General features: G+C 43.8%; 1 protein-coding gene across 3 annotated transcripts in view; it reads right to left on the minus strand.

Annotated features, from left to right (window-relative positions):
- TNKS (tankyrase) overlaps positions 1 to 17,022 on the minus strand; it is a 148,601-nt gene extending 131,579 nt beyond the window's left edge. For all 3 annotated transcript variants that reach the window (XM_082051952.1, XM_082051951.1, XM_082051950.1), the window contains exons 1-2: positions 16,481 to 17,022; positions 5,285 to 5,509 (exon numbers count right to left, since the gene is read on the minus strand). In XM_082051952.1, the coding sequence (XP_081908078.1) occupies positions 5,285 to 5,509; positions 16,481 to 16,979 (724 nt within the window). In that variant the 5' untranslated portion in view covers positions 16,980 to 17,022. The remainder of the gene's footprint in view (positions 1 to 5,284; positions 5,510 to 16,480) is intronic.
- Between the last annotated feature and the right edge of the window lie 7,021 nt (positions 17,023 to 24,043).

The raw sequence follows: 24,043 nt of genomic DNA on the forward strand, positions 1-24,043 counted from the left end.
GGCCGAAGGCATTGGGGGAGAGGGGGGTCTTGGATTTGCTGCTGACGGGGGATTATAAGGAGGGGGAGCGGGTGGAGGTTCCTCAGGAACCCTCTTTTTGCGGCCAAATTTCTTTTCACTTAAAGCGAAAATACCAGCGCGAGTGGCAGAAGGTAACCAACAACGCGCATATTCGCTCTCCTCAGGATTAAAGGGCTCCTTATCATTTACATAAAGATTTAGGGCCTGACAAATCCAATCTTCAAATGAACCAAAAATTGGCCAAAATAAATGATCTGGTCTAATCTGCTGGTTACCCCAGACATACATACAATAATATACCATTTTCTCTTTACTCTTATTTCTCGTGCAAGATGCACCTTCCCAATTTTTGAGCATAAAGCCCATTGGGGAATCCCGGGGAATATCTGGAAACCTCTCCTTGGGTCCCTTCCCCATGAGATCAGAGGGCTTGCTCTTCCTCTGTCCCATCTTCCGGAGTGCCTTCTTTCACACACACACACGCACCCCTCGTTCGTGGCTCACGCCCTCGCGGGCAATGAGAACCGCACTACTAGAAGGTCCCGCTCTGCCTTACGGCAGAGTCCACACTCGCTTCGCTTCCTCCCCAAGGGGGGGGCGTCTCGTTCAAGCACACTCCAGGAAACCCACCCCAACCGAACGGAATCACTTTCTATACTTACCCTCCCTCGGGTCTTCGTCCGGCTCTTTGTGCACAAAATTTACGGGGTTTTTATTCTTTTGCCTAATTACCTGAATTTAGGGTTCGGAGGTTAAGGTTTCAGGGCGATCCTTCGTCCACTCCAGGGCCGTCTAAAAACGGGACGGACGGGGCGCCTCCCCGAAGTTTAGAAGGCCCTCCTAGAAGTCCTTAATCCGAGTCACGGCACCAAAATTTGTTATAAATGAAGACGAGTTTTTGAGCTTATCAGTTAATTTTATTAAGCAAGCGAATTTAAAGCAAGCGGTAATTAGGCAAAACAGCGCTGGGTGACCGGGGGAACTCGGTTCCGCCAACGGCACACCAACTCAACTTTTCATGTGTGCTTATATTTGTTATGCACCCATTCACGCGCTGGGACACTTTGACGAATTAGTTCCTGGTTGGCTAGTCGACAATGTCCACGCGCTACCGGGCGCTCTGTTATCTGGTGCACCATCTGGGCGCTCTGTTATCGGTGCACCATCCGGGCGCTCTGTTATCAGTTGCACTATCCGGGCGCTCTGTTATCCGGTTTCCTCCAGATGTTGGCTTAATTACTATTACAAAGTTCTACAAAACATAATCAATCTTGCACAAGCGTAGTTACTGCTTACAACAATATGCATAATATAACACAACATACATAATACAACTGAGTTCCACTTGATTTGATCAACAATAACAATTTTGATCATTTACTTATTACAGTCTCTGAGGATCTATCACATGTCACAGTTGGAGAAGAGTGAGCTGCATGTAACTCTGGTCTGACCACTGTATGGACTTTCAGATGAAGAAATACATTGTCCTTTCTCCCCAGCACAACCTGCAGAACAGTAACTACTCTGATTTCACACCATTCCTCTGAACACACTTGGCAGATTTCACCATTCATTCATTATTCCATGGGCAAATGCAACACTGAGGAACAAAGGTACTTTTCATTATCTCTAGAAGCACTCCACAGACATTGAAAATGCATCTTCCTGACAGATAAAGCAATCTTAGAAGCCATAAATAATGGAGAACACTATCTAGCAATTGGTTTTAATGCTTCAATACCTTTTGTCCAAAAATTGATTACATACAGGAAACAACACTTTCAAATGGATTCAATTACTTAGCAACTAAACAAATCTGCAGTGACTTAAACATATTGTAAAGGGTGGTCACCAAACCAGCTGAGTATCATCCTCAGGATGTCCTCCACTTCCAGACTTGGGACACAAAAGCGACTGCCACCTGAAAGAACCACAGTCCATATTCCTCTCAAACTCAGCACCTTTGCATTCTCTCCCTTGAAGTTCCTACGCTGTCCTATGATTACAATATGCAACCAGTAAAACAGAAGCACAAGAAATTGTCTCAGTCACCTGCTGCCCTACAGTCTCCTGAAATAGAAGTTTGTGCATAGTCTGAGGATTTTCATCAGTTCATGTACACTTCTTATTTCCACATAAGCATCCCAGTGGCAGGGTTTGTACCTAGTAGTCTAAACACAGCTGTACAGCTGAGCACTCATGGTACTTTTAGCATAAATATGTCTACTCCATTCCAAGGCTAGCACGAGACACAAGAGCACTCTATAGCTGTAGTGAGAGCACTACCTAGCTTTTGCTGGTCTTCTCACTCTGCTTCAATGCCTTGAGTATTCCTCTGAAAAAATCACTATTCATCAACATGCTGCATCTCCACACTTTGTTTAATTATCACTTTGTCCCTTTTTGACCCATAAAGTAGCCAAAATAACAGTATTCTATACTAGATATGATAAAGAAAATATGCAGACTGGAGTGGCATAGAAGAAGGGAAGGAAAGAAGATAAGCTGAAAATTGTTTCCCATTACATCGGTGGAAGAAGACGCCAAGAACAGATCGCAAAAAATGAGGCTAGATGACCAATTCCTACACAGTCTATTGCTTTTCAGACAGATATCTAAGTTTGGCAATATATTCTAGGTTATGCCAGGATTTCCAGAGACTAATATTCAATTAATGCTTTTCAGAAAGTGTGGCAGGCTTGTTCAAAAAGGAACACTAAGCACGTGGGGAGTTTTTTGGTTTTGTTTGTGGCTTTTTTGTTGTTGTGGGTTTTGTTTGTTTGTTTGTTTAAAACAGAACAATTTATTCCATCATATCTACTGTAACAGTCTACACTTAAGATGTAAATAGCAGCAATGTAAAATATATTCCAGAAAGCTATTCAAATATTCCTCATCAGAATTTATGCCCTAAGCAACCATAGCTCCATTATCCCTGTGTATAATATGTTCCTTCAAAGGACTTTGAGAAAAAAGCTGAAGACCTTAATATAAAAATTATTTATAAATCCTCTGAAAAGAAACAGGAACTTGCCAAAAACAGCAAAACATGCATTCCCACCAGATATAAATTGTAAAGAAACTCACTGCAAACAAGAAAGAGTAGACTTCTTTGTCTGTACTCATGTCCTAACAGTTTTATGGAATCAACTAAAGCCCAAAGCAACATCTTACTATGGTACATATTAAATCTGGTGACTGGTGACACTGCCTTCAGTAGTAACTCCTGCACTGATCAAATATCTGACTGAAGTATGACATATATGGATATCCATAGCTAAACAGTAAGAGTCACAGATCTAACCTGCGCATGGAATACAGAATGAAGTTCTGTGTAATACAAGCCATAAATTTGATTCTGTACCTTCTTTCAACAAGCCCACAACTTCTTGCTGAATTAGAATACACCTTAAAGCTATCATCCATTCTTTGATTATGGAAAACAGGTCTAAATAATCTCAAATTACTGCCAGTGCTGTACATAAAAATTGATGTACCACATTATCTGCCAGCTTGATCTGACCTGCCAAATCTCCTCCAAAGAGTACTGAAGAGTCTTTAGACAAACCACCCAAAGCAACACTACCCATGCTGCCCCTCCCAAATCCTAAAATTTTGTGTTGCAACCATCTTTCATCCTATCACCTCTGAACACAAAGGTGTGTTGCTGCACCCACTTCTGCTTTATAACAGGGATTTAAGACTAAGAGAAATCTTATCCAAAGCAAACAAATCCAGCCCTCCTTTACAAGTCAGCCCTCAGCCTCTCACTGTCAGCTTCCTCCAGTTACTTTGTATTTTCAGTCAGCAGTTCCCAAAGCCAGGCAGACTCCAGCACTGAACAGACTAAAGTAATTACTTCCTTTACATCACATACGAAACTTCAGCTACTGACTGGAATTAAGCTTCCTTTTCCATTCGCCATTGTCACTATTAGTAGACTATTACTGGGACCTACTACATCACTGGATCTGTTCCCACAGTACTGCTGCATAATCAGCTATACTAAGTACTTCTGCAGAATATTCTCCATGTGTTTTACTTCATCCACAGAGATAAAATGAATTAAGTCCACCACATCCCTTGTAAAAAGAAGAAATAGACTAAAACAATATATTTTGGCATTTCCTCGCATTTTCTTTCCCTCAATTTTTGGTGTGGTTTTGTTTGTTTGGGGTTTTCTGTTTCTTCTTTTTGGTTTTTGGGTTTTGTTTGTTTGGTGGTTGTTGCTCTTTTGGTGGTTTTGAGGTATTTTGGGGGATTGGTTGGTTTGTTGTTTTGTTGTTGTTGTTTTTTGTTTGTTTGTTTGAAGTAATTATGTAAGTATTGCAAGAAAGCTAATGCAAGAACTTGCCCTATAAGTTTTGCAGCTTTCTCTGCAGGAATTTTATGTAGTAAGTCTTTAAGTAAATAAACATTATCTGAAATTCTGACAATTGTGTCTTGTTACCTGGATAACATGTAGAACAAATCTCATGTTCATAGTCTTAACTGTGGTTGCTAAAAATCAAGCTTTCCTTTCCACATTTGACAAAAAAAAACAGAATGTTGAGCAGAACATTTTATTCAGGTTAGATGTGAGAAGAACTAGAATTGATAAATAAGTTCAAGAAACTGATCTGAGTGTAAAAAATAAAAAGAGAAGTTCCCATTTAGAAAAAAAGAAAACCCATAAAAGTTGAAGACATCCTGACTGAAAAGCTCTTTATGTGTTCTAGACACATTTTAAATGATTGAAGTGTTCAATTTTATTTGAAATTGCTTTGGCTCCGGGCTACAGCACATACAGTGAAGATATATAATCACTGTGGACAATGGTGTCCTGTAATTTGTAACTGAAAGCTCCAAAGTTTTCTCATACTGTATACAATGAAAGTTTAATCATCTTCCTAAACACTAAGACAACATCTAGAGCAGCCCAAAAAGCAAAGATTTTCCATAGTAAAGCTATTCTTCTTGACAGTGACAAAGAAAGACAAACTTCCATATTCAGATTTTGAATATTGTAATTTAACAGACAAAGAAACTTTACCCAACCTCCCGGGTTAGTTTTTCAGATGCAAGTCCAGTAAAGTTTGCATTATATACTGTGAAAAACTTAGCCTTAAATGACTATCACTACACTTACTTGCTAGTTTGCAATAAGTTAGTTTTTAAGAACAAGCAGTATCTTTCCTCTCAAGTCCAGCACATTAACAACTACAACTGCACAAAACATAGATCTGGTAAAGTTTCAATATAAGAAGTAACAGACACTTACCAATACACACATCTATCTTCCCCTTGATAGCAGCTTCATGCAAAGGAGTGTAGTTCCAATTGTCTCTAGCATTTGGGTCTGCCCCTTGACACAGCAGCAGGCTCACCACTTCAGCATGACCAAAAGAGCAGGCGTTGTGAAGGGGTATCAGCCCTCCATCGTCACGAGCATGAACGTTGGCTCCTGTCTGTAGCAAGTGCTCTACAACATCCTTCCTTCCAAAACCTGCAAGAGAACATTATTTCTGCTTATTTGTCTGGTAAAACAACATGATTTAACATTTAAAACTGTTCTCTCTCAGTCCGGTATATCGACGTCAAATGATCTTATTCATGCCCCTCTTCCGCTTTTCAGTTCTTTTCACTAGAAAGTGATACTCTCTTCACCTGCTCAAACAACAGTTGGAAGATTCACTTACACTCATGGCAGAGGCGAAGTGTCTTGTATTATAATCAGCCAGACTGGCTGCCACTCTGTCTCACTAAGAAGTTCTACAATAGGCTTGCCACTCTTTTTCAAGAAAAGCTTTGTATTAATTTTAAAAAATTAATATAATCTGTATGTACCTAAAGCAAGTGTCTTACATACTATCTCTTGATACAAGTTTTCATCTAGGAGGAGACTTCATATTAACAAAGACTGAAGGACACTGTCAGTACTCAAGGAGAGCCATCTTACCTTAACCCAAACTACATTTTTGAACTTTTTCAAAAAGTCTGACTACCTCCAATTGACAGAGAGACTAAGAAGTTACAGATAAGTAGAACTGAGACCTCAGCTGGGAAATAATACCTCAGGAAGGTCCCAGCCTAGGAACACCACCTCTGCTATGGCTAGGGAAAATATCACCATAAAGCCAGCATCATTAAAATAACACACATCAAAATCCTGCACCTTTAGCTTGTTGTTCACAATGAACCTGGAAAGATTCAAGTGCCTACATGTGCTTCCTATTGCCCCAAATGTGTTAGAGCAGCAGCCTTCAAAGTTTTTTGATTGTGCACCCCATCAGCAAAAAAAATTTTAAGCATGTGCCCCTAATACGTTTATAAATATCATCTACATAACACTACAGTAGTGCATGTATATTACAAGCATACACAGAAATAGAAATTCTAAAAGGCTGAGATAAAGATGAAACAAAAACGGTTTAAAAAATTATATTACATTTATTAGCGGTTCTTCCTGCACCCCAGTGAAATATCTTGCACACTCCACCTTGGAAATCCCTACCTTAGAGGACAGGAGCAAAAATCAGGTATCAGGCTCCAGATGGGCCACTTTGAACTAAAACACAAGTGTTCATTTTTGTACTAGGTTGTATCTCAAATTTGGATTGCATTTCTTATAAACCTTGGGGTTAAAAGCAATTGTGGCTCTAGTTTTCAAAAGACTGTTACTTTAAGAGTTGTTATGTCTTCTGATTATCATGGATACCAACCAGTTTAAGCATGAAGAATCCCATGTAGATGAACTATGTTTATGAAACCCTGAATTAAACACTGCAGCAAGTGAAATACCATCACAGTGGTGCTAACTGGCAGCTTATAGATTGTATTTACTCCACAGATCACTGATCAAAAACATAACTAAAGACATTTTCCTTGTAGAAGGCAAATACAAAGCTCAAGTGAAGCAAAGCAGCTGTTAGTTCTCCCCCAGGTGACCATGTAACACAACCACAGCAAAATACTGCTAGAACAGTGACAGAAACAATTCTCAAAAGTTAGCACACCCTATGGAAGGCAACAACTTATGCGTGAAGACTTCACAAATCAAAAGACTTTACCCCAGAGTTGCAGTCCCTGGACAGGACCTCTATTTCAATGAGTTAAGCCCCCTTGTTGCCAGAGTAGTACACTAGTTACAGCTACATAGACTTAAGGTGCAGAACTAACATGCTTTCATGCCCACAGTCCATACTGTGAGATCTCTAAGCCAGATCTAGCAGTTTTGTATCTACACTAGCTTATCCAGTTAAGGCTCAGCATCCAGCTTTCAGTCAAGCTGCAGGCCAGCCATTCCATAGGAACTTACACTGTCTCCTCAGTGTAGCCTGGAGTCCATAACACCCTTTCTGAAGGATAACAAGTTTTCCAGAAGGTGACTAATACTATGGTTAAGGCAGGCAGGGCCAAAACAAAAAGTTCCTTTACCAAGGCTTATCATGGTTTGAGAGTTTTGATGACAGTTTAACACCTTTATTTCTGCCTAAAGAAGCATTGCTCTATGAGACACAAGCAAGCAGGTGGAAGAACAGTCTGGGGAAGCCATCATGGAAGCACACACACATGCTCACATGAAGTATAGACTAGCAGTTTACACCTCAGTCAATCCTGTATGGTAATGCAGCTCAAGGGCTGCAGTTAACAAGTACAGCCTGGTTCTTTTTGGATAGCTGTAAAGATTCCCCCATCCCCATTGCACAGTGCCCTTAGCTGCTTGCAGCACAGATGCTGGACCTCTACAAATTACAAATTAACACACTGAGCAGATACCAAAGTGGAATTTTCTTTAATATATGAGGCTGGACAGCAGTTCAGCAGCTGCTTCCCAAGCTGCTGAGCCGCGCCAGCTGCAGGGAGTGGCCCACAACCAGACTGGCACCTCACTCAGGAATCCAATGTTAGTCCATCACTGCAGATGAGTCAAATCTTTCTGGTACATTATACACTGATCATGTTAAAATTTACACTATAGAAACAGAAGCATGCAAATTAAAACTGGTATTATTTAAAGTAATGCTTATCTATCACAACAAAACTGCTACCAGAAGACACTTTTTTCCTTAACTGAACTGTCAGTAAGGCCACTGCGACTGTAAATTTGTTTATTTTGGTTATAAAACAGCCAAGGAAAATCACCTGTAACTCTTCAAATAGAAAATGACAGGTTAAATGGGTACAACTGCAAACAAAGGGTACCTGGTCCCACAGCAAAGCTAACTGGCCTGGGGCATAAATACCAAGAAGACAGCTCTCAAGGTTCCCATGTTTGTATTGTTCATTTGACTGGCAAAGGAAAATTGAGCAAGACAAGAATTAGAAAAGGATGCTTTCAACTAAACAGTAAACAGATTTTATTAGCCTTTAATTCTATAGACTGAACTACTAAAAACAATGCTGAAACTGCATGAGCTTTTTGCTTTACATGTACTTCTTGTCTCTCGAGGAAAAACAATCTGACAGTGCCTGAAAACCCAGATTCCTTTTCAAATTCAATTCAGTGTTGTGATTTTCAGGACTAAAAACATACTTCTTCAAAGTACTGCTGGACACGAGGTCATTGATAATGGTATCTTTGGAAATGCCAGCAATAAACACTTCAGAGGTTTTGGTGAAAATTAGCTCTTCTGATCAGTCCTCAAAAAACATAGCAAAGGATACTGTGTGATATTAACCCAACAGATGACGCATCTTCCAGAGAAAAAGTAAGCAACTACGGGAATAGCTTCCCCCACTGCCACCACAGGCAAACCTGTAAAAACTTGAATTGACAAAGTGCCAGGAAGTCTTCAAAACAATCACACAACACAATCTGACAAAGCATTTGTAATTACTGAAACTCCTGCAGTGTCATGGTCACTTTTTGTGAAAAACAACAGATGCATGCCATGCCATTTGTGACAGATGAAGCACATACAATTTAGTATGTAAGAAACTGAAGAAACTGATGTGATGCCGTTTGATATTACTTTAAAAATCCTACTCTTGTACATTTCCTGTGCAACTTGAATTCACAAATCTTAAGGAAGAGTTCCTAAGAAAGGACTTGCAAGCAAAGATCCCAAAAGACAATAAAATAGAAGGTTCCTATGGAAAACATCCAAAACCAGCACAGCTATGGAGGAGAGGCAGATCTGAAGGCCTGGCATGGAAGCTTGTTTTGATGAGATTCACCTGCGAGCTTCCAAAGACACTCATGGGCAGGGTCCCTTATTAGCTCGGGCTATTTCACACAAGTAAAATGCACAGGCTTCTTTACAAAATTTAGCAGTTTCACACAAGTCACAGTACCTCAGAAAATATATTGTCCAGGAGAAAAGGGAAGCAGCAATCCCATTATAAAAAGGCAGTAGCAAGAGGACATCTGAAATTTAAGGGTGAAACCAAAGAAAAGGCAAAAATTCAGAGTGACTGACAGGCTCTTCATTTCTCCAGTCATCTCACAGAAACAACTGAAAACCAAGGCTTGACAAAAGCCAAGAGATTGAGATAGCTATGATAGCTTTACATAAATCAAGAGACAAGCAGACAACTCATTGAAAACACCACTTAACTAATTCTTTGCCAACGCTGTATTCTCATATTTTCCAATTTATATCACTTCAGACTGAAAGTGAGGGAGGGAAAAAAAAAAAAGCTTTAAGTAGTAAACTGGAAGCTTGAAAATTAAGCTAAATAGAACTTTTAAAAGTCATCAAACAAGGCAGCACAGAGACACCACCAAATGCTTACTACTACTGCCAAGAAGATCTGTCCTACTTCTTCACACCCGGCTCCCAATCTGCAAGCTTGTCCTGTCCCATCCCTTCTCATGGCATTGAACCCAAGTAACTTGTCCTGTCCCATCTCTTCTTGTGGCATTGAACCTAAGTAACAAGAGGCAACAGGATGAGCAGGTTGAATGACTGATAAAGGAGACGATGCAAGTAAAGCAACAGGAGCACCAGTTGATACCTTCTGTTACATGCTTCGATTAATGCTTCCATGTTAAACCTGAGATCAGTTAGTCATAAGCTTTCTCTTGGCAACTGTTTAAAGACACTTAATCACTAACATTCCCAGAAGCCACATAATTCACTGCCTGATTTCAAGACTCTTTTCAGAAAGTTTGGTAAAAAGTAACAACCAAATAAATATATGGATTTCCCACTAGAATTAGAAGAATGCTTTCCCCAGTGAGTACAATACATCAAGTAGCCAGTTTGATCAGTTGTAGTAGAGCTGTATTGTTCCTTCCACTACCTAATTAACATCACTGGATCACAACATGGCATGAACTCCTCCAAACACCAATTCCAGATTCCGCAACACTGCTGTTATGTACAGAATTTAACTTATCATATGGAAGACTTCTAGCTTTCAGTAGACATTTTTCCTCCTGCTTGCTCTTAAGAACACAACACTCCAAAAGGAGTTAAATTTTTCAAAAGTATATAACCACATGTTAAGCATACCTGCAGGTTTTACTGTGATCTTAGGCAAAGCAGGAAAGATGCTCTCACTAAATGTAATCCCACTTGTTAAGAGAACTGAACATATCTCATGAGAATACAAGCCCTTGAAGTGGAGACACACAGACCTTAGAGACATATAACCCTTTTGATAAAGGTTTTAAACTGTAAGTAAAGGGTGGAAGAAGTTCAAGCTAAGTCATTTTACGTCTCTTCTGCACATTCTGGGACAAGACTTTTCCCAAAAATGTTCTCTTCCAAAAGCCACCAGCACTTCTGCCACTTCAATAGTCAGAACATAGTTAAACTGAGTGATTTAACTAACCTGCAGAGCCTTCAAGCTGGGGAAAAAAAAAAAAAAAAAAAGACATCTGGTTCAGTATTACTGAAGGACTGAGATTTTGCATTTGTATCCTCTTGTAAATTCCATCAAAGGAGTTTAAATGGCAAGGAGATACAATACGTTGTATGAAGTATTGCAAGACCATTCAAGAGGACAAGTTACCAATCACAAAGAAAGTGAGCTGAAATTGCCTAGGAAGTAATACGCTTGTTGCACTAACAGAGTTCATGTACTACAAGTGCTACAAAAACATAAAAGCAAGAATTCCAAAGTCAAGGCCACTAATTTATCAATTAATCTTTTTACATCAGAAAACCTGCATTGTACAGGCTCTGATCATGTAAGGCTGCCAGGATGTTTCCTACTTGACTACACAATCTGCACTTTTCATCCTGTCTACAAGAATCCAGCTGAAAATTGTTATTACTCCTGCTTTAAGTTGCACAAGGCAGAATTAATCAGTGACTCAGCTTTACAAACAACTGTTTGAGTAAGGTCAGACATCTCTTCTATGGCAATGATATATCAGACAACTGCAACAAATTGAGTCAGAGTAGTTTAAGAATGGTATCTCAAGGCTTTCCAGGGCAATTTAAGCTAACCTACTGTACATTGCACCATAGGTGGAGTGGTCAGTTCAGGTGTTTCTGCATAGAGCAGAAATGTGTAATAAGTTGCCAAATACTTCTTGCCCTTTCCTGGCTCTCTCTCAAGGAACACTCGGTAGCTAGTTATCTTAGTTTTGCCTTCTCAGTTGCTTATCTCACACATGTTGAAGCAGCTTACATTTTTATGACTAAGAGTTCACTAATTGACGAATATACGTGATCAGTTCTTTTAAACTCTGACCACTGACTATTTCCCAACCCAAGTGAGATCTCTTTGCCTTCAGGATTTAAGTTGTATACTCTATAAATTTTCCAAAGAATAGTTATATATGTTATCCTTCATAAAAAGATTTGACTTCCAACAAGTTATTACTAGCTAGTTATTACTAGCATGCTTACAGAAAACTACTTTCCCAAACAGCTTTTTGTCATTACTGTAGACCCAAGCAGAACAAAAAAGAAGGAAAAGCATTGATACTCTAACAAGACACCTTAGATCAGGTTTCTCCAAGCCTGAGTTTGTGCTGATACCACCAAGAGCACTTTACCCTGTGATTCCAACTCCATACGTTCCCAAAGCCACTCTGGAAACCTCCACCTCTTCCTCAGTACAGAAGTGGGCATTAAGCCACAGTTCAGCAATTACTATTAGTACTCTCTACATCCTTGGGTTAAACACTAGAGAGATAATGACTGTAAAGCTAAAAAAAAATGTGTTGTTTAAGAACTTGAGGGGCTAACTTCTCATTAAATGGGTGTGGAACTGGACAAGCTTATGACTGTGGCTATTTGAAGAAATTAGCTAGGACTCAGCTTATTTCTATCAGGTCCAACTACCTAGTTATTTCTGAAAGAGGTGCTATTACTAACGATTTGCCAGCAAGGCCCAGGCCTAAACATATGAATCAAAGCGCCATCAGCGAATACATATACATCCTTCTGTGAGGCTAAACCTTGTTTCAGAAGGGAAGAAGCAAGTCCATTACCAAACCGGCTCCTACAAATTTTTGCTGGCTCTGGAAAAAACTTGAATTTCAAACAAAAGGTCACAGGAATCCTGCCCATCTAGTCATACTAAAGGCAGAAAAGTCTTGGAAAGCCAACCTTGGTATGCAAGAGCTACAAATGGAGGGTGACACACAAAAGAAGAGCCATGAAAGTATTGCTGCCAACCTGCTTCAAACACAGTGGACCAATACAGGCATCCCCTCCCCACGAACCAGATAATGATTCACAGGAAATATGTAGGCCAAGAGCAAATCCCACTCTACCCCATGCAAAGTGACACATTATCACATAGACTCAAATCATGAAACCATTAAAAAAAAAAAAAAAAAGGAAAAAGAAGTCAAAGAAGTTAATAGCATTCCCCAAAGCAGGGGGGTGGGGGAAATCTACCTCTCACATACACACAGAACAATCAGCTCTTTTGGTTATGCTGGCTAAAAACAACACCATCACCAAAAGCAGGATTATAAAACCAGTTTACAGAGGAACATACAGCACATGCATAACAAAATTTTTCAACTAGTAAGGGGCATAACACAGTAAATGTGTTCATCATCTGGTGAAATTAACATTAAGATCTTTCTCAAGGAAAAAAAGGTAACACATCTTTAGATCAAAGAAGGAGTGCAACAGAAAGGAAAGGGAGTGGAACAGTTTGTCTCATTCAATACAGTTTGAAGAAGAGAACCATTAAGCAGAACACAGGATATTCCAGTGAAGGAGGCAGAAAATACAAGAAGCAGCAAGTTACTTTAAATACCAGTTAACACTCCAATTATTCAGTGGCACTCTTTACCACAGGATGAGTTTCTACTAACATGTAGAAACGGGTCCTGCTCAAATAGTTGCTGAGCTATGAACTGCAGGAAGAGCATTCTGAGAGGTATCATACACAAAGAGGGCAAGTGTATAACTCTTCCATAGACACCTGCTTTTGGTCACCAGCATGGATAAAACCTTGAGCCAAACATACTTTTGTTAGTGCCTAGCACAGTTGTTTGGGTTTTTTTTATTCTTTTTTAAATTATAAGCAAGCTAGTTTTATTTGAAAAATCTGAATGCAAAGCTATGAATACATCAATACCACCACTTAATTTCTTTTTTGTATATTAAAGTCACTCAATCACTCTCAAGTCTTTAGAATCTGCTTCTTACTCTGACTCTTGGGTGCTGCTGAACAATATCCAAAGCCTGCACTGGTGCCAGGGACCCAAATATCCTGCAACCCACACTACAGTCAAGACACTACTGAATTTTCTTCTTTCCAGGCATGTGTACACCTCTGTAGAAGAACTCTTCAAATCACTTGCAAAGGGAAAGCTGAACACCACATATCCTGAAAGACACTCAGAATTTCAAGAGAGGGTCTGCTAGAATAATGGTCAAGTTGGAGGATGAAAGGAAAATGATTCTTTGTTTGACCTCTTTCTGCTTGACAAGAGAGGTCCTGATGTGGCCTCAGTATTAATTTCTGCCTTATTAATAGCTAACCAAAGCAGGTCAAATTTATTCAGCATACTAGCTGACATTCCAAAGAGCTGAAGAACTGATTCGTCTTCATTCAGATCAATTGACAATTCAGACACCAAGATAAGGAAAATCTGGATCACACTGTTGCTTCAACTTCATGTGGCTGTGCACATTTTATCTGGAAGTGGATAATGGACAGATGACCCCAACTTCCAGAAACAGATTGAGATCTATTCCCAGCTTTTAAAGTAATTGATTACAGAGATTTCAGTTCTCACCTCATCCCAAGCTTACATATGTGCTAAGGATTCTGAATGCTCTCAGAAGTCATTCCTTTTATTTTTTCCTCTGTCATGAGAAGGAAATAAAGGTAATTTTGAAACTAGAAACCTCACAAAGCATATGGAAAACTGAACTTAATGCTTTTTACAGGAAACTAGAACTATGGAAATTGTTCTTCCTTATTAAAGTAAAAAAGTAAAAGTAACTTAACCGCCCAGCATTGCTGCTAAAAGGGTCATCTGAGAAAACCAGAGTGAGCTAGGGAAATGAAGAAGAAATTAGAAAGAAATGAAGAAGAAGAAATTAGGAGACAAATTTCTCTATCACAAATCACAAGATCAGAAGTAGAACTCTGTCACCATTTCAAAGTTTAGCTTCAAAGGGTGAAAGATGTTTAAAACATTGCATAGTGCACTCTCCAACTCCTGATCCCCTAGTGAAGACCACATAACTCACACTGAAGTATGGCTCATAAAACATGAATTATTATCCATAACACATCTTCAAATACACAGCAGACGTCTATGCTCATAAGCAAACAAGTTTTATTTCTCCTTTTGCCCACAAAGAAGAAGGCGATCAAATCAACACACTGCATCACTGGCAGATATATACTAGCCAAGATCAGTTACATTCAAAATATGTGCTTACAGACCTTTCCAAAATCCAGGACCCAAAGATTTCTGTAATAAGAAATCTGCCTAATGCTATTAACATATCAAATCCATTTGGACCATATATATTGCAGTGATTTGAGATAAAATATATACAGTAGTTAAGGAAAGTCTTTCAGTCTAGAAAAAAATAGATACAGGAGTTTGTTACACAGACCAACCTCATGCTACAATGAAGCGCTTTCCATTGCTATCACAGTAACATCTTATTGACACTATCAACTTTCAAAGCCTTATCCCCTTAAGTTCTGTCCATTTCTTCTCTAACCAAAAGAGAAGTTACCACTGCAGCTTCAGCAGTACCATTTGTACTAGCACTGAAGTTACAACTTAAGATCTCAGAGTTTAAAAGTAAACAGCAAGGACTAATTTTAAGTCTGAATCAAAAACAAGCAGAGCAGACTCCACATGAGCCCTCCAAAATATTAATAACTTCAAGCGGACACATGCAGTTGTACCAGTGTTATGTTCCAGAGTTCACTAAAATTAAGTTCATCTCCATACCCCAGGAGTTCACTGTGTTCTAAATGCCACTTGTGCAAGTGCTAAAGCTCAGGGATCAGAGAAGAATGAAAAGGAAACTGCTCGTGACCAACAGTTCCCTTAGGGGAACACTTGTACTTTGAAAATGAAAACAAACCCACACAATTTCAGAGAGTATTATCTGACTGATAAACTGAACATCACTATTCAGAGTTCCAAGTAACATTGTGCCATAAAATGTTCATTTTTATAACAGATTTCATCACGGTGCTTTAAAGCATTTAAATATTGACCGCTCAGCACAGGCTTGTTAATTTTCTTAATTTATGTGTACCAGTGCACAACTTAAACATGATCTATGTCCCTTACTTACATGAAGTCCAGTCCCCTAACATTGTGGCACACATCAGAAAGCCCTCAGCCAGACCACAGATCTAGTCCTGATGCAAGTCCTGAGCCAGGGCTGATCATTTAAAATATTTTCCTCATTTTACTTTTATCACAGACTTTACATGTCTTGTGCCTCCAGTGAAGACCATGCCCTGTACAAAATGTTCTCCTTATGGACTACGCTAATCTTTTCCCCAGCCCACTCAGACCACAGAGATGCAGAGATCGATCAGCAGCTATGCCCAAATAGAACTAAAAACTTACTAAGTACGATCCTACCAAGTCTACATGCATCAGAGGGGTTCCTGACTTTCAAAAAGTACTACAAGTGAAAACCCTACCTTCCAGCCAAGCTTATCCTGAATTCCGGTTTCTCACTTCCCAAGCACATGTGCACAAGTTTGCAACCTATGTGTCAAACACAAAGTATCTACTTTTAGATCACACAGTTTCCTTTAAGCCTCCAGGATCTCCTCTGCCACTCGTTTCACCCAAAGGAAGGATCTTATTCCATTTTGAGTCAAAAGCGATGTAACAGCTGTCTCCCCACCATCTCCAGCACTATGCCGCCGGGGCACTGTGCCCACTGTGCCCTCTCAGCTTAGGCTCGAGCTCTCCCGACCCCCCGAAATGCTGGAGATCCACTCCCCGAAGCCAGGTCGGGAGCTGTGCCCTCCCTGTCCCGACACACTGGCCGGCACTGCCCTCGCCAGGGACAGGAGGCCGGACGGGCCCCGGCCTCTCCCCAGCCCCGGTACCCACCGGCGGCGAAGTGGAGCGGCGTGGACTTGCGGCCCGCCATGTCCTTGGCGTTCACGTTGCCCGTGTCCACCAGGCGCTTGACGCGCGTCACGTCCCCATTGCGGCAGGCCTCCAGCAGCTCGCGGAACGCCCCGCTCGCCGCGCCCGGGCCCGCCGCCTCGGGACTCTCCGCCGCCGGGCTGGACGCGAGGGACGACGATGCAGACGAGGAGGAGGACGAGGAGGAACTGCTGGAGCTGCTGCCCGAGCCCGGCGGCGGGGCCGGGGCGGCAGCGCCCGCACCCTCCGAGCACTCCGGGGCCGGAGGCCGCTCGGCGTCGGGGGGAGCCTCGCCTTCGGGGCCGGCCAGGCTGTGGCGCTGCGCGGCGGGGGTGAGGTCAGCCGGTGCCAGGCTGGGGCTGCGCGGCGGCGAGGCGGCGGCCGGCGGCGAAGCCGGTCCGGGCGGTGGCGGCGGGTGATGGTGGTGATGGTGCTGGGAGCGACGCGGCGGCGCCGCCATCTTCACCCTCCTCCGCCCCCCTCCCGGCCCCTGTCACTGCAGCAACCGCGGCAACCTCCACCCACACTTCCGCCCGCATCCGGCCAATCCCAACCTACGGCGCCCGGACATGACGCCCCCGTCGTGGCAGCGGGGCGGGGCGAGCAAGGGCGGGGCCTCACCGGGACCCGCCCCATGGCGGGGCAGCGGCTCGCGCCTGCCCCCTGGCGGCCGCCGGGTGCGCCCCTCCGGCGCGGGGCGGGCGGGGCGCGAGTTCCCGCCGCGGCTGCCGGAGCGCGCCCGAGCCCCGCGTGGGGCATGAAGCGGGAGGCGAAGGGCGGCACAGCGGACAGCGCCTGCCAGCGCCGAGAGTGAGAAACAGGAACCCCAGGCGTCCGGGACCGACAGAGCCCGGTAAGCCCCACGGGGAGTGAACTGCAGGGAAACGGGCAGCACCGTTCCCGTAAGGGTTTTGTCATTTGGATTTGGAGGGTGAGACCAAAATGCTCCTGGATCACTCATGTCCACGGGGGACATGAACACTTGTTACAGATAAACTGCTCAAGTTGGGAAGCTCCAATAACTGTCACCAAGAGATCTCTGGTTCACTTACCATAACTTTAATCCGTGAGCACGGGAGAGATTCCAGTGACAGGAATAATATCAACAGCAACAATTCCTGGAGAATTCCCATACAGCAGGCACTGGGGCTCCCAGTGCTGGTGGAGCAGCAGTGACAGGTCAGGGAATGGGGAAAGCGATGGGGGATTCCAGTGAAAGGGAGGGACTGCGGCTGGTGCCAGCCAGCCTCATCCTGGCAAACAGATATGCTGGAGTTGCTTGGTTGCAGAAGGGCTTTGGGAAGTGTTTGTGTAGCACCGTGTGACGTGCTGGAGAAGTGCTGACCAGGTCTAATGCTAGGTGCACAGAAAATCAGAAAACAGAGATTCAGAAGAAATTTGGATCTGGTCTAGTGCTACTATTAATAAGTACCTATCTGCCAGTGATGACATGAAATCATTCGCCCTGACTGGTGGCACAGCACATGAAGATCCACTTAAATGTGCCTGGCTCAGCTCTTGCTTGTGTCATGACTTTGAAGCCATCGGCCTTGACCAGGCACTGAGAGCTTGGCAAGACTTCCCAGACACCCAAATGTAGATAGTTGCTCCCCAAAGGACTCCCCAAAGGACTTTGCAAGCTAATTACAACAGCCTCTTTGTCAGGCCCGAGCTTTGCGAGACATTTAAGAGGTCAGAGCATCAGTGTGCACTTGTTCAGCTCACCACTGGCTTCCTGCAGTCCTATATTTTACCAGCCAGTTGCTTTTGTGACATCAGTGGCAAACAAATCACATCCATTTGCCCCTCTCTGTATTTCCCGTAAACCAAGGTTACAGACAGCATCACTTCTGTGTATTGGTAGGGAAGCACTTGTTCTACTTCCTGAAAGATTTTAAAATATACAAGTAATATTTTTTGAGATTTGGGATTCATGGTGGCCTTAAAAATTCATTGTTGGTTGTAGGACCAAATGAGAAATGCTACACTTTGGGTCAGCCTTTCCTGAAAGCTCTGCAGAGAAGGACTTGAGGGTACTGGTGGATAAAAGATTGGACATTAGCTGGCAATGTGCACTTGCAGGCCAGAAAGCCAACCATGTCCTGGGCTACATAAAGTGAAGCGTGACGAGCAGGTCAAGGGGGGTGATTCTGCCCCTCTACTCCACTCTGGTGGGACCTCACCTGGAGAACTGAGTTCAGCTCTATAGTTCTCAGTACTGAAAAGACATGGACCCGTTGGAGAGGGGCCAGAGTAAGCCACAAAAATGATCAGAGGGGTGGAACACCTCTCCTATGAGGAAAGACTGAGAGAGTTGGGCTTGTTCAGCCTGGAGAAGGCTCCAGGGAGACCTTATTAAGGCCTTTCAATATATAAATGGGTCTTACAAAAAAGATGGAGAGAAACTTTTCACCAGGGCCTGTAGTTACAGGACGAGGGACAACAGTTTTAAACTGAAAGAGGGTAGATTTACTGTGGATTTAAGTAGGATTTTTTTTTACTATGAGGATGGTGAGACACTGGAACAGGTTGCCCAGAGAAGTTGTGGATGCCCCTTCATCAGAACTTTTCAAGGTCAGGTTGGATGGAGCTTTGAGCAACCCGATCTAGTTGAAGATGTCCCTGCCCATGGCAGGAGGGTTGGACTAGATGACCTTTAAAGGTCCATTCCAACCCAAACCTTTCTGTGATTTTATGAAAGCTGTGCCTGGGAAGGAACAAGTAAAGGGATTAGGATGCACAGTATGAGACCTGCCTGTGGGGAAGTGAGGCCTGGCCATGGGTTTCACAGAGTGTGATGCCAAGCAGTTCTGGGGATGTACCTCCTGTTCAGACCCCCACCTTCGGGTGGAGGTCCCTATCCCATTGCAGCTCAAATTTTCCCTAGCCTCCACCTTCCTGCCCCACATGTATAGCATCACTGCTCCCCTCAAGAGAGATGAAGCAAACAGCAGTGCTGTCCACCCCAACCCTTTTCTTTCCCCTTCCCAAAGTATGACCAGGACCCCTTCAAGTGCTGCCATCTCCATTTGTATATGGCTTGGTGTGCCTTGGGGTAGATTCACATAATTTCTGCAGAAACGGTGGGCAAAACAGTGTAGGGAATGCAGTTCTGGGCAAAATTTCCTCGTTCTTATAGGTTTTATACTAAAGGTTGAGGAGGAACATGGGGGAGATCTTTAAAGTCATTCAGTCAACCCACTGCTTGTTCCCTGGCCAGCCACCGAGCCCTTGGAAATATGGCTTCTTCAATTGCTGCTGAAGCGGGAACCATGACCATGAGCCAGCACTGTGCCCTTGTGGCCAGGAAGGCCAATGGCATCCTGGGGTGTATTAGAAGGGGGGTGGTTAGTAGATCGAGAGAGGTCCTCCTTCCCCTCTACTCCGCCCTGGTGAGACCACATCTGGAATATTGTGTCCAGTTCTGGGCCCCTCAGTTCAAGAAGGACAGGGAACTGCTGGAGAGGGTCCAGCGTAGGGCAACCAAGATGATTAAGGGAGTGGAGCACCTCCCTTATGAAGAAAGGCTGAGGGAGCTGGGTCTCTTTAGTTTGGAGAAGAGGAGACTAAGGGGGGACCTTATTAATGTTTATAAATATATAAAGGGTGAGTGCCATGGGGATGGAGCCAGGCTCTTCTCGGTGGCAAACAATGATAGGACAAGGGGTAATGGGATCAAGCTGGAACACAAGAGGTTCCACTTAAATTTGAGAAGAAACTTCTTCTCAGTGAGGGTGACAGAGCACTGGAACAGGCTGCCCAGGGAAGTGGTGGAGTCTCCTTCTCTGGAGACATTCAAAACCCGCCTGGACATGTTCCTGTGCAACCTCACCTAGGTGTTCCTGCTCCAGCAGGGGGATTGGACTAGATGATCTTTTGAGGTCCCTTCCAATCCCAAACATACTGTGATACTGTGATACTGTGATGTGTTGTCACAAGTGGCTGATTATATTTGCAACTCTCCTCCCACAAAACCCCCAGTCAGGCCCTAAAATGCCGTTCATAACTCAGTGTCTTTTACCTGACCCAGGGGGGAGGTGCTTTAGATAGAAATCTCATTAATGATGCAGCTGCAGGGCTCAGTAAAGTGGAGACAACTCGGACTTCAGCTGAATAATTGAATGCTGTCAATAGGACTTTCCAGGGCCACTATTTAGAATGAATAACTCCAAATGCAACTCTGGTATATAATGGAATGCACTAAATTTGGATTTATTTCTTTCTTTTTTTTCTTTTTTTTTTTTTTTTTTTTAATACCAAAGTGCTTTATAGCATTGCTGCCAATTTTACAGTGACCTGCCTATCAGCACCAGCTGATGGCAGCTAGAAGAGAGGCTTGGGGTGGTTTCTGAATATTTTTAAGCTCCAGCAAATAGAAAACGGCTCCAAAACTAACATCCAGAGTGCTAGTACTCATGTTTAATGGACTTGTAGTAATACTGATGAGTAAATCAAGGAAGTGAGGAAGTAAACTGGAGAAACACATCTCCCGTGCCTTAACAGACAGAAAGACAAGATCATCTAGATCTGTAGCAGAAGATACATTATCTGAGAAATAAAATCTTCCCTTTCTCCAGAAAGTATCTCAATCACACCTGGCAGCTTTAGCCATGTTGAATGGATTGAAGAAGCCGAGAGACATCATCTGCGGCTGCTTGAAGTTGCTCACAGATTTGCACACCCATGCAGGTATAGTAGATTAAAAAGTTAGGTTCCTGGTAAAGCACCAGAGCTTTCCTCCTTGGACAACCTCCGAGCAGCACCAGGAGTGTCTTTGTGCCAGCATGCTGCTCATCATGTTTTTTCTGGCGTAGCTTCTTTCACCACCTACAGGAGCTCACCAAAGGTTGACTCGTGCTGCATGACTTTTCTTCCCCTCTTCATTACCTTTGGGAGGCATTTAGCTCCTGCTGCTTTGCATATTTTGTGATAGGGTTTTTCACAGGCAAAACTTCTGCTGCTTAGACCAGATCCCTGGCTGTCCTTGCATGCTGTCAGAAAGATGTATTTAATACAGGCCATGACCTCTAGTAGCAGGCAAACAGAGATAAGTGCTTCTCTCTCTGGTATTTTTCAGCTGGCTGAGTCAAGCAGCTGCTCAAAGTGTCCCTGCTGGAGGGGTATGTACAGTGTTCCCAGGGGAAACACATGGTAGTGCAGAGTGGCAGCCTTTCAGGTTACATTTGCTGCAGATCATAGAACAACTGAGTGCCTGCCTTGGCTTCAGAGAGGATCTGCAGTGCCCATGGACGTCATGGGGTGAGTGGTCTCCAATGCTGCTTTCTTTGTCTTTCACAAGACACAGGGAGGAAGAAAATTAGCTGCAAGTTTTATGCTGGAGTCAATTTTCCCTGCAGAGATCTTTTTTTTCTAGAAGCATTATCTTGATTTTAAAATGTGATTTTGATAGTGACAGGCTGAGTGGCTTTGCCTGTAGAGAGCTGGAAGTGAAACCATTGACTGACCTGTTATCACAACAGCAACTGGGGAAGAGGATGTGAGAAGATAATTACTCTTTCCCAAGGAGGAATTGAATGTGCTACTTTTGAAGTGTGGAAGGAGACAGCTCCTTTCAGCACACAGAGGAGGGCTCTATTTCCCAAGCGATCTTTGGGAAAAGCAAAGACACAAAAACTGGGTTAGCCCAAATAAAAGATGTACTCACCCAATGCCAGGATGCTCTGAAAATAAATGAAGGCAAGCCTGGAAACTAGCTCTAAATGGGCACAATTAAGCAAGAGGCCGTGAAGTATCTGTTTCCTGGTGTCAGGATCAGACACCAGCCAAGCAGGAAGAATGGGAAGAGTTTTATCCCCAGGTTCAGTCCCTCTCAGTAGAGCCTCCTGGTTCATGAGTTTCCCTGCATACCTGTTCCCCCTGAGCCCAAGTGGTGTCCATGGAACCAAACCATGGTCCCAGACCCCATGGCTGCCTCTGCTGGCTTTGGGCAGATCCTGAACCCGGCTTGAAGCTGGGTCTTACCTTCACACAGCCATGCTTTCTCACAGGCCCGTGGGCTTTCCTCCGTTTCCTTTGCATCCTTTGTTTGGCTTTAGCAGCCAACACTGCAGTTTTTTCCCTACACAGGAGTGACCTAATGCTCAGGAAAGCATTTGGCAGAAACCTGCTCAAGGTTTGTTAAGATTCAAAGGGCCTGAAAAGACGATTTTGCCCCTGCATGTCTGTTGCTGATGGCAAAGACAGCAACTGAACCTGAGCCTTTGTGATCTGTAGTTTTAGTAGTGAGTAAATTTACTAATTTGGTGCAGTAACTATGGCTCTGCACCGTGTCAGTTCAGCTCTCTTCTTCTGCACAAGTGGGAAATGTGGTTAGATGTGCAGGGCTGTCCAAGAGAGAAGGTGTCATTCTTGTAGAGGGCTCTCCACAATAAAAAAAGAATAAAGGCTGTGAAACTGTTTTCCCCATGGGTCACCCTTCATTTCAAATCCTTTGCTGTCTCTTCGTGGCTCTGAAGTAATAGCTGACAGGATGCTTTAATGGTAGCTGTTACAACATGACAAAGTGGGAGGAAGCCACTGTTCTCAAGCCCCCAAAGCAGGCTGGTCTATTCAGTGCTGTACAAAGACAGTGACATTTTAAAACCTCTGAACCTTTGGGCATGGTGTATCACTGGCATTTGTAAGGATAACGTCACACTACTCGAGAGATCGGAGTGTCCACAGCCTCCGTCAGCCTGCCTCACCGCCCTGCTATAGAACGACCCTGTTTTCCCTTCTATTTCCATCACTGTTTCCCCAATGGTGGACATTTCTGGGCATATTTCTTCGAGCCCTAGGAGCAAAGCTTGACTGAGGATCGTGAAGAAGGCAGTGTTTAGGGTCTGGCCAGATGTACACAGCAACGGAAACAAAGCACGGCAGGAAGGTGGCAGAGTTGCTCTGACTAATCAGAAGGTCACCGGCTTTCTCACCCTCCAACACGGAAACACCCGTATTTGATACGACTAAGGTTAATCTCGGTTTCATGCGGGGCTGGATTAAAAAAAAAAAAAAAAAAAAAAAATCAAAAAACGCCCTTTGCCTGGTGCGGGGATCAGCACCACAACAGCTTTTGCTGTTACTCCACGGGGTGAGCTGTGCTCAGTCACCCGAGCGGTTCACAAACCTCGCAGCAAGACCAAGGGCAGGGAGAGATCCCGCGGCAGCGGCTGCAGCCACACGCCGGGGATCCAGGGAACCGCCGGCACCGGCGTGCTCACCTCACCGGGGGCACCCGGGGGGCCCCAGGGAGGCGGCGGGGCCGCTCTCTGCGCCGTGCCAGGCGGAGCAAGGGGCAGGAGCTGGGAGGCTCAGGCCGGACATGGGGACCCTTCCTCCCCGGGAGCAGAGGCCGGGGCGGGGAGTCGCGGAGCCGCCCGCCCCCACGGCAGGGCCGGCGCTCCCCGGCGCGGCGGGGGCGGTGCAGGAGCCCCCGGGGGCGGTGCGGGGCGGACCGTTGTCCGCGTCCCGCCCCCGGCGGGGCGGTAGCGGCGGTTACGTGCGCGGGGCGGCGCGGCTGGTAGT

Source organism: Streptopelia decaocto, assembly GCF_964273445.1.
Source record: "Streptopelia decaocto genome assembly, chromosome: 4".
In the NCBI taxonomy this organism is placed as follows: domain Eukaryota; kingdom Metazoa; phylum Chordata; class Aves; order Columbiformes; family Columbidae; genus Streptopelia; species Streptopelia decaocto.